At 43.4% G+C, this 10,000-nt stretch overlaps 2 protein-coding genes across 4 annotated transcripts in view; both read left to right on the forward strand.

Annotated features, from left to right (window-relative positions):
* prkcha (protein kinase C, eta, a) overlaps positions 1-5,446 on the forward strand; it is a 21,267-nt gene extending 15,821 nt beyond the window's left edge. Inside the window, exons 10-15 of one of the 2 annotated variants that reach the window (XR_004776644.1) lie at positions 465-619; positions 1,159-1,297; positions 1,507-1,695; positions 3,667-3,813; positions 3,984-4,221; positions 4,314-5,446. Coding sequence is in view for 1 of the 2 variants with exons in the window: in XM_035531380.1 (XP_035387273.1) it covers positions 465-619; positions 1,159-1,297; positions 1,507-1,695; positions 3,667-3,813; positions 3,984-4,142 (789 nt within the window). In the remaining variant the exon portion in view is untranslated. Of the gene's footprint in view, positions 1-464; positions 620-1,158; positions 1,298-1,506; positions 1,696-3,666; positions 3,814-3,983 lie in introns of both variants that reach the window. The other variant, XM_035531380.1, reaches the window with a different exon arrangement.
* A 3,851-nt stretch (positions 5,447-9,297) lies between these two features.
* Positions 9,298-10,000, forward strand: part of hif1aa (hypoxia inducible factor 1 subunit alpha a) — a 17,630-nt gene continuing 16,927 nt past the window's right edge. Inside the window, exon 1 of one of the 2 annotated variants that reach the window (XM_035531378.1) lies at positions 9,298-9,672. In XM_035531378.1, the coding sequence (XP_035387271.1) occupies positions 9,641-9,672 (32 nt within the window). In that variant the 5' untranslated portion in view covers positions 9,298-9,640. The remainder of the gene's footprint in view (positions 9,673-10,000) is intronic. The other variant, XM_027008264.2, reaches the window with a different exon arrangement.

Genomic DNA, 10,000 nt, shown 5'->3' on the forward strand with positions numbered 1-10,000 from the left:
TTTGTCCCACCCAAATAGATCTCTCCAATATCGAAAATTGAATTGACTCTCGGCCTCAGAATCAAAAATAGATGCTGCAATGCTGACGCCTCAGTCAAATTGCACTTTTCTACCCCTGGTGTGTAGTTATGAGTGAGCTTTGCAAACCTCACTCTCTCATTGCAGTGCTAATCTGAGGCTATTCTTGGAGTTTGTGTGTGTGTGTGTGTGTGTGTGTGTGTGTGTGTGTGTGTGTGTATGTGAGTGAGATTATTTCTGCACAGATGATGTGGAGATTTTAATTGGGCAAGCTACCTTTGGTCTGTCAGTGTCTGACCTCACCTGTATTGAATTTTCTGATACTCTAGATTATATTGCCATGTCTCAGGGGAGGTCCAGCCAAGGATAGTTGATGTAATATTCTCTCTCTCTCTCTCTCTCTCTCTGTCTCTGTCTGTCTCTCCTCCTTTGCCCTTCCCCTTCAGGAGCGTTTGTTTTTTGTGATGGAGTTTGTAAATGGTGGAGATCTAATGTTCCATATTCAGAAGTCCAGGAAGTTTGAGGAGAACAGAGCCAGGTTCTACACGGCTGAAATAACGTCTGCACTCATCTTCCTGCACTGCAAGGGCATTGTATACAGGTCAACCCCCCCCCCCCCACACACACACACATCACTGTGTGATGATTGCAGAAAGCCTGAGAGAACTTTAATGGTTACCCCTTGATGGGTCTGCTATGGCTATGTGTCATATGTATATATATGCAAAGGGATTCTAGTGCTTTATTTATTATCTGCATGCATATACGTATGCGGTGTGTCTTGTGTGTGTGTGTGTGTGCGTGTGTTATGGGGGTTTGTGTTTGTGCATGTTCTTAGTAATTTTCCTTCTCATCGCCACACCTGCTGCTTCCCTGTTTCTCTGAATAGTTCCTGTGCTTGCCAGCAGTAGAAGCATTAATAAGCAAACATCATAACTACCATGCACACACACACACACACACACACACACACACACACACACACACACTTCTGTCAAGGGTTTGGACTCCTTGGCATCGTATTCTCAGTGTGTGAGCACTGAACCGCTCATGAGAGCTTTAGAAACCGTGCTAACCTGGTAGATATTAGATTGTGTGTGTGTGTGTGTGTGTGTGTGTGTGTGTGTGTCTGGGTTGTAGGGACCTGAAACTGGATAATGTGCTGCTGGATAAGGACGGTCATTGTAAGCTAGCAGACTTTGGCATGTGTAAAGAGGGCATATTTGAGGGCAATGCTACCGGAACCTTCTGTGGAACGCCTGATTACATCGCCCCAGAGGTGGGTCTAGGTGGAATCTGATCTTTTCCACGTAGCCACTTCATACCATTACCAGAGCAGTTTGTGTTGCTGGCTTCTTTACTCTGCTGTCAAATGGGATCATGTATCCTGCCTTATTCTTATGTATTATTATATGTGTTACCTGTGGATTTGTGATAATCATTTGGTGTGTGTGTGTGTGTGTGTGTGTGTGTGTGTGTGTGTTATAGATCTTGCAGGAGATGTTGTATGGGCCGTCAGTTGATTGGTGGGCTCTGGGCGTGCTCCTTTACGAAATGCTCTCAGGCCATGCCCCCTTTGAAGCGGAGAACGAGGATGACCTGTTCGAGTGCATCCTGAATGAAGACATTGTTTACGCCTCCTGGCTCAGTGCCTGCTCGGTGGACATCCTCAAAGCGGTAAATTGTGCTCCCAGCCTTAGCCGGTGGCTACATTCAAGAAGGTTGCCATTCGCTGGTGAACCATGGCATAACACATTTTGAGATTTTGCCATTTTGCAGAGTACCACCTTAAGTGGCAATGTATCTAAACTATCATAAGCCCCAGGTGAAAACAAAATGACAAAATCTTAGAAATACAGCCATGGTGAGCAGCTGCATACCTCAAAGCTCTTTCTTATAGGCTGGACCTAATTGATGAGATCACCACCTTTTCTGTTGTCTGTCTTCATTTCAGTGACTTAAATTTTCTTCACCTGGCAACCTGTGCCAAGTCCTGTGCTAAGGTGATTGGTTCCTTTAATAGGGTAGTGATTCATCCGGCTTGAACTGGTTTTCCCCACTCAGCTGTAGGGTTGCAGGACTGATGGTCTACCGTTGTAACCTGTGGTTAGGGGCAGTTCCTATTGATCTATTAGCCTGAATGTAAAGCTGGCTGAGCCTGTTTCACTGCCTCTCTCTCTCTCTCTCTCTCTCTCTCTCTCTCTCTCTCTCTCTCTCTTTCTCTCTTGTGCCCCCAATTCCCTCTCTATTTCTCTTGCTTTCCTCGCACTCGATACTCTTATATAACCATCCCATCAAAATTCACTGGTCACACACAACTACAGCTAATAATAAAGGAAATAGCATCTATGTCCCCCAAAAGCATATGCGCTCACACACACACACACACACACACACACACACACACACACACACACACACACACACACACAATCACGCAGACCCTTTCGTCTTCCATTAATTTTCTCCAGCCTAACAGATTACGCAAGATGTGCCTTGAGTTGTGATTTTTCCTTCAATCAGCCAGAAATGTTATCATTCTGTAATAGTGTGATGTCTGTCTGAGATAAAGTGGTTTGTTGTGTATGTGGTCGATTTTTCGATTGTTTGCTCATTTGTGCTTTGTTACTTTTATTTTAAGACCATCTAGGTGGTCTTCCGGGGATATAGTAATTTGTTTTAACAGGCATCAGAGAAAGACAGAGACATGGACACACAGACGGTCACATACAGACACACACAAATACGCACACACACATAGATGGAGAGAGTGTGTTTTTTAATCAGCTGAGGCAAATGCCATAACCATTTGTCAAATTTCAGCCAACCCCTTAAGCCACCCTGGCACTTTTTCATTTTAATTTGTTTTGGCCTTTAAATCCTTCAGTTTGTCTGTGCCCTAAAGCAATGTCTCACTCTCTCTCTCTCTCCCTCTCTCTCTCTCTCTTTCCCTCTCTCTCTCTCTCTCTCTCTCTCTCTCTCTCTCTCTCTCTCTCTCTCTCTCTCTCTCTCTCTCTCACACATCCCAGATGTAATCTCTCTCATTATATTGCGTTATAGGGTGCTAGAAAGTGGAGTGCTGCCTATGATTAAGGAATCTAAACGCATGTCCCTTTTCACGTAAAGCTTCCCGTTAGAGTCTTTGTATCTTTGCCTTTATATTATATTAATTTCACCTGCGCAGACATATTTAACCGTGACTGTACATCCTTTTGGCCTTTCCTTCTTGCTGTTCATCATCCTGCATCCTCTGTAATCTTTCACTATAATCCCTGTAGCAGTTATTCTGGGGTTTACTAACTTCAGCATATCTAAACCAGCAGGAGCTGTTTAATAGGGAGACAGCAGGCAAGATTGGCTAAAGTACTTTAGACAGTTTTCTTAGCTTCAGGAACATGTTTTGGCATGTTTTGGTACCAACCAACAAACGTGTGTTTACATCCACACAAGCTGGCCTTCGTTAACACATTCGCCTGTTTAAATGGAGATGCACATGTAAGTATATATGTACAAGTATAATTGTGTAAGTGTAGGGTAAGGTGTAGATTACACATTACGCCATATTCATGTTAAATACAGGTAACTCTTGCAGGTAAGTTATGGTTGGCAGTCAAAGCAGGAAATGACCTGCTCCTGCTCCTCCTATAGTTCCTGATGAAGAACCCATCTCGCCGCCTGGGTTGCGTGGTAGTGGAGGGTGGAGAAAACGCAATCATTAGCCACGCCTTCTTCAGTGGCATTGACTGGGACAAGCTGAACCGCCGAGAGCTGGAGCCGCCGTTCAAACCCCGAATTGTGAGTCAGATTCAAAGAATGAGTCATGAGTCTTGTTTGTTGGGTTTCAGTTGCATATCTAAAACTGCATCTTCGTATTGTGAGTCAGTTGTATATTCATAACTTTTAATAGCAGATAAATGCATCCCGACCTTATCTGGGGTTGACATGGCATTGTGTCTCACACTCAGAAAACCGCAGAAGACGTCAATAACTTCGACCCCGACTTCACACAGGAGGAAGCCGTTCTCACGCCCATTGAGGACTCCATAATCCCCGCCATCAACCAGGACGAGTTCTGCAACTTCTCTTTCACATCTTCGGAGCTGCTCCAGTATTGCCCATCCTAGAGACGATACACCAGGGGGTGCCGTAAGGAGAGCTGGAAACACGAGGGGTGCCGCTGATGTCACAGGAGGAGTATGAGCGGTGCGGCACTGGAAGCTTTGGAATTGTCCACTAGCGTTGAGCTAAAGCTGTTGTTACCCGTCTCATGTAACCCTCTCTGTGTGACTTTTTAGGTGGGAGAAGATATGGTGGAATAACCAAGAGATTTAAATTAGGATGGATTCAGATTTGTCAGTAAAAAATGTAAAAAAACAAAAACAAAACTTCATTAGATCCAGATAGATCTATTCCCAAATTCAAGTCCCCTTATCTGAAGTGTGTTTCATCTGTGTTTTGTTTTTAATGCAAATTCTCTATGGCAGTTTTTTTTTGCAACTGTTTTAATCACCTTGAGGTTTGCCTTTAAACTTTATTTATAATTTATTATGCTTAATCCTTTTTTAAATACCTTGAGTGTTAATGAAGTGTGGTGTAGACCAAGTTTCTAAGTGACTCCATTGCATGGATGAATGCAAAGCTGTCATGGCACAACCTCCAATAATCACAGAGATGGAACAGCGAGACACTTTCTGCTTTCTGCCTTGAGATGTTGTGCATACGGTCACTGCATTTAACTCTGCACTCTGTCTTTACTGAATCCAGACATAATTCAACGCCACAGTCTGACTGTACTGAATCCAGACATAATTCACCACACACTCTGACTGTACTGAATCCAGACATAATTCAACCCCCACAATCTGACTGTACTGAATCCTGGCAGAACTCAGCAACTCGTGGAACTGTAGGCACTCGGATTCATTGAGGACCCATGCTCCAGAAGTAATGATGACACTTAGAACTACTTTTGAATCCTTTCCAAGGTTGTCAGACTACTCAGTGCAGCGTATGCCAGTGTTATGAAATGCTAGCAGCCTCTGTTATTAGCTTTCAGGGGTCACTGAATTATGCAACACCTCACCACTAAAGTGCATGTGTACTGTGTCAAGCACCCGCACTGCCATGAGGGTTCACTGGGGGAATCTGGGGTCGGGTGGGGGGAAACAGGGATGACAATTCACTCTTCTCTGGTTCTTTCACATGTTTGAGCAACAGAGCAGGTTAAAGGTGGAGTGTTTCACCCTATTGCGCACGTTTGTGGTTTTAGCATTTGTACATTTGTTGTTGAAATATGCCCCTCCCCCTCAACACTTAAAAGGCTTTAAAAAGCCTTTAAAGTCAGTTTAAGCATCAAGTCTCACCCTGCCGAAAATTTCCATTCGCTCACACATGTACTCCTGAATAAAAGTTATGATGTGGTGTTTGACCTCTGTTCTCGTATTTTGGGTGCCATCTCATTCAGTATAAAACAAAATCAAAAAGATCTTTATCAGACTTATAACTGATTATAGATGAATCCACTTGAGAATGTGCTGTCACACAGTTGTGTGTGTGTGTGTGTGTGTGTGTGTGTTGGTTGGGGGGGGGGGGTATATACTTCACTCTTTAACGAAAAAATATTTCCTTTTGGTTTCTGAGGTTAAGGTGGGGGTTAGTTGCAGGCATAGGAGTTGCATTATTTAGCAACAGTAGTACACAAGCCAAAGTAATAACAGTGAGTGAGTGATTCTACAGTCTCTTTCTCTCTCTCTCTCTCTCTCTCTCTCTCTCTCTCTCTCTCTCTCTCTTCCTCTTCCTGTTCCTCTTTGTTCATAGCTGCCTGTATTTTACTAGAATAGTCCAAGGTGTGGACTCGTGCGTATGAAGAAATATTTGCACTAAGATGAGTGGGAGAACGCGACTACCCTACCCTGCATCATTAAGATCAGTAGTCTAGTGCCTCGTCACGATTACAGTCCATGGAGCCAAAAACGGGAACTCAAACATTTCGCGCCTGTTCCATCAGGAAAAGTGTGCTAGAACTGTGATGGAGAATAGTTGCCACCTGTAACTCCTTTCGGACACCTTGGAGGTTTATTTTGGGTGAAAACGTTAAACAAATGTTTAGCCAGCAGCAGATGCATCTTACTCAAAGTAAAAGGAGTAGTGTGGTCCCGAGAGTCATCCTCCCTTACACCTAAAATTAAGATTTTATTATTACCACCCTTTTAGTTATCAGAATGTGCTGTTGAACAGATCTTGATGCTTTTCAGATTTACAAGGTATATCCATCTTTGAAAATTATCATTTTTGACTGAACAACATGCTCTTTCTAAAACCTTCTCTTAATGATGGTTCTAGCCCAGAAACTTGTTGCTGAGTAGGCGCTGGAGAGAATGGAAAATTCCAGGTTTGCAGCGCGCAAGGGTGCTTTACTGTTTTATCCGGGGGCTAAATATGAGGTTTGGTGCCGCACAACAGCAGGTTAGTCACAACACTGTGAGGTGCACCGTGTGACTCTGGTAAGATGGACTGTGGTAGCTGGATTCCTAAGACAGTCTTCACTGAACTCCAGCTACTTGGGCAACATGAGCCCTGTTAATCTGTACCTTTTTAATTTAATATTACATTGACAGGTGTCAAAAGTACACACAAATTTGTTATAATAATAATTGTCAGCTGTGATAGGATTACTAAGAACAAAAGATAGAACACATTTCTGTCCCAGTTTATTTCTTGAATTTGAAAAAATCACATTTATATGAGATTGTGTTCACAAGCCCAATTTTACATGCCTGTTTTCGCTTTTGTACATAACTGGGTATAGAAGCAAAGTGCAAACAGCCCATTTTCTTCTCCCCAACGGGCTGCAGGATACCTGGCTAATAGTAATGGGGTCTGAAACCTGCTCTCCTGGTAAAGTGTCACGTGTGTATGTGAAGGCCACACCAGAGTTAACCTTGCCCTAATTGCCTTGAACACGTGCCTGCAAATGTAATGAGTGGTGGAACATAAAGGCATGCCACAAATAGGAGACCAGTTACAGTCATGTTGCATTCTCTCTCTCTCTTTTTCTCCCACTGTATTTAGCCTCTCTCATGCAGTCACTAGGAGCAGCTGTAGTATGATCAATGATAACCTATGCCAGAACCATGCCGGAACATTCCCTCTGCTGTCCTGTCCATCCACACCATGTCCCAGAGTGATACACGCAAAACAAAACACAATTTGGCCAGATTTTTTTCTGCACTGGCAACAGCCTCTGCCGAGGCAGCCTGGGTGTATAATTCATTACATGCCTTACGCAATTAGGCTCCCTCTCCCCAGCCTCCGTATCACTTTTCTGCCATTACCATGTTCAATGGGCCATAATTACATTTTATCGATCCCCGCTCCTTGTAGCTCGATTTGGCAATCTGGTGCTGTGCATCCATCTTGGTGCGAGCGCCATTTGACTGGAAACATCTTGTTCTAATGGTTTTTCTGGATCCAGCCATTCAAATTGATGGATGGCGGGGTTGGTTAATAGTGCTTCTTCCTGTTTTGAAACTTGAGTGCAGCGGCTGTGTACAGACATCGGTGATGGTTGGTTCAAGAATAGATTACACCTTGCCGTACAGGTGCGCTCGATAGGCTGTCAAGCATTTTATAGGACATTCTAAGGTGAGATCACCTGGTCTTGGCACCAATACTATGCCAACATTTATGAATAGTGCATATACTGACATACATAGTTTTATATTTGCAAAAAACCACCTTAAAAAGGCAAAACAATAACTGGTCATTCATGAAAGAAACCAGTGGAAACATGGCATAACTTTGCACAGAACAAGATGTTGGTGTATTAACTTTTAAGTACATAGAACTGACAGCAGAAGACTGATAGTATAGAACTAGAGTAGAAGCACTTGGGCTGGCATCTCAGTGTATACCCTCTGTCCTCGGGCTTAAGCTTTCATATTGTCACCTTCAGGTTCAGTGAACTGGGCTGATTACCGGCTGTTTTCTAAACAGAATGGATGGTGATTTTATTCTTCCCTTTAATCCTCTCTTCCCTGTAGTTGCTTCACTTTTTCCAGTGTCAGAGATCCTCTGTGTAAAAAGAAGAAGCAACTCTGAGCTTGAAGAAGTGACACTTCTCCCACAGCCTCTGCTTCAATTAACCTTAAAGTGTTTTTGAAGCCCTTAAAGTAAGTAGCATTACAACATGCTAAATGACATTACAATTGTAGGATAATTAATTTTTAAAAAGTTATTTTCTTTAAAACTACTGCTTGCCTTTCATGAAGGTCATTTTGTCTTCAGCTGCTGGTCATACATACTGTATTTGACCATTAATGTAAATGGGCTGGTTCCACTTTTTCATAAAAATATACAACCTAAACTCTGAATTTAAAAGCTCAATCACATCTAACTAAGGTTAATATTGGCATGTTGGAGGCAATTTCATCCAGACTGTTTTTATGTTAACCAGTCGGGGTCAGTGCATGTGGATGTGCAACTACCTTGTGTGTAAAATCCTTCTTTTTGGTGCATCTATCAATTTAAACTGGATCTGAACCTGATTTCAGCTTCCTTTCATTTGAACTACTGTTTATTTTACATATTTATCGAGAATCTTATAGGCTTTTGACTGTGCGATTGCAACTAATTACACTTTTAAAGCAGTGTTCCATCATTTCTTGGAAAAATGTAGGAAAAAAACGTTGTTTTCCAGTAATACCCTGACCCATCTACCGGCCAGTCATACGAGGGCTCCAAATGGGTTCACGCGAGGACACTGTGCTCTTTCCAACAGGGCGAGGGTAACACTCCCGTCTGCGGGGCCAGGGATATTCATTGGGTACTGCTGCGGAATTTCGCTGCCTCTGCTGGGAAGGGATGAATCCACGGCTTGCATGCACGTCCGCACGTTCTCACCCTGTAGGAAGACAGTGCCGTGCCAGGCCGCAGTACCGGCTCTCGCATCCAAGAGAGACCGACACGTCCCTTTCTTCGTGGAGTTTTACAGTCAGCACTCCCACTCGAACCGCCTTAAAATTCCCCCCCCCTATTCTTGTTTCAGGAGCAGGTGACGGATGACATGAGGAAGCGCGCTTTTCCATCCGAATAAATAATTATTTGGTTATTAAGATATAATGGATGTTGTGATGCGTGCTGCAAGTTCGGCAAAACGCTCATCTTTGCTGAAATCTAGCCCACAGTCTTAACGGAAGTAGCGAAGTGTGAAACCTAACAGTGTCTTTGTCTCCAAGTTTTAGGAATATGGGCTGTGACGTGTATGTTTTGTTTTAAGAAAGTTCACGATCCAGTAATCCCGTCAGAAGGCGCTTCTCCGGCACTGAAGTTTTAAAGCGAAAACAGAATCGCGTTTAAAGCCCAGCGCGCTCCCGGTGGCTTGGCATGTGACCGCGACTACGCTCTCGCGACGTGTATCGGTAAAAGCGTAGTTAGATGAAGCTCGAGCCAGGCTGGAGCGCGAGCGACCGGCGCAGCGTCTCGTTAAGTTCGTTAAAGTTTAGCGGACAGATGCTCTGACTTCACGTTTTCGACACTATTTCGGGCTTTGTTTTAGGAATTGCGCCCCACGAGTTGATCTAGTCATTAATCGGCTGCGACCCGTGGTGGCATTCATTAAATCATGTCTTCAGGAGCCGCACACGAGAAGAAAAGGTAAAAAACAAAACAAAACATTTTTCTTTCACTGCACTGGATGGATTGTCGCGCTTATGGCTTGCGGTTAACATAATGATAATGTTTACATCTGACTGTAAAGTGACACGTTTCTTTAACGGATATGCTCAAAATTTAAGCACAAGCAAAGTAATGCTGTTAAACCTGTTAAACTGCCAGGGGGTACATTTAATTTAGTCCCGTCCATATCCGTTTTTCCCGTGTTAAATATTTGTACAGACAGGTCCTATCGGCTATCGGTATTCTGTCTAAATGCATTATAGGTACCATGGAGCTAAATTAATAATGAAAGGAAACCACTTTGTAG

Source organism: Electrophorus electricus, chromosome 11, assembly GCF_013358815.1.
Source record: "Electrophorus electricus isolate fEleEle1 chromosome 11, fEleEle1.pri, whole genome shotgun sequence".
Taxonomy (NCBI): Eukaryota; Metazoa; Chordata; class Actinopteri; order Gymnotiformes; family Gymnotidae; genus Electrophorus; species Electrophorus electricus.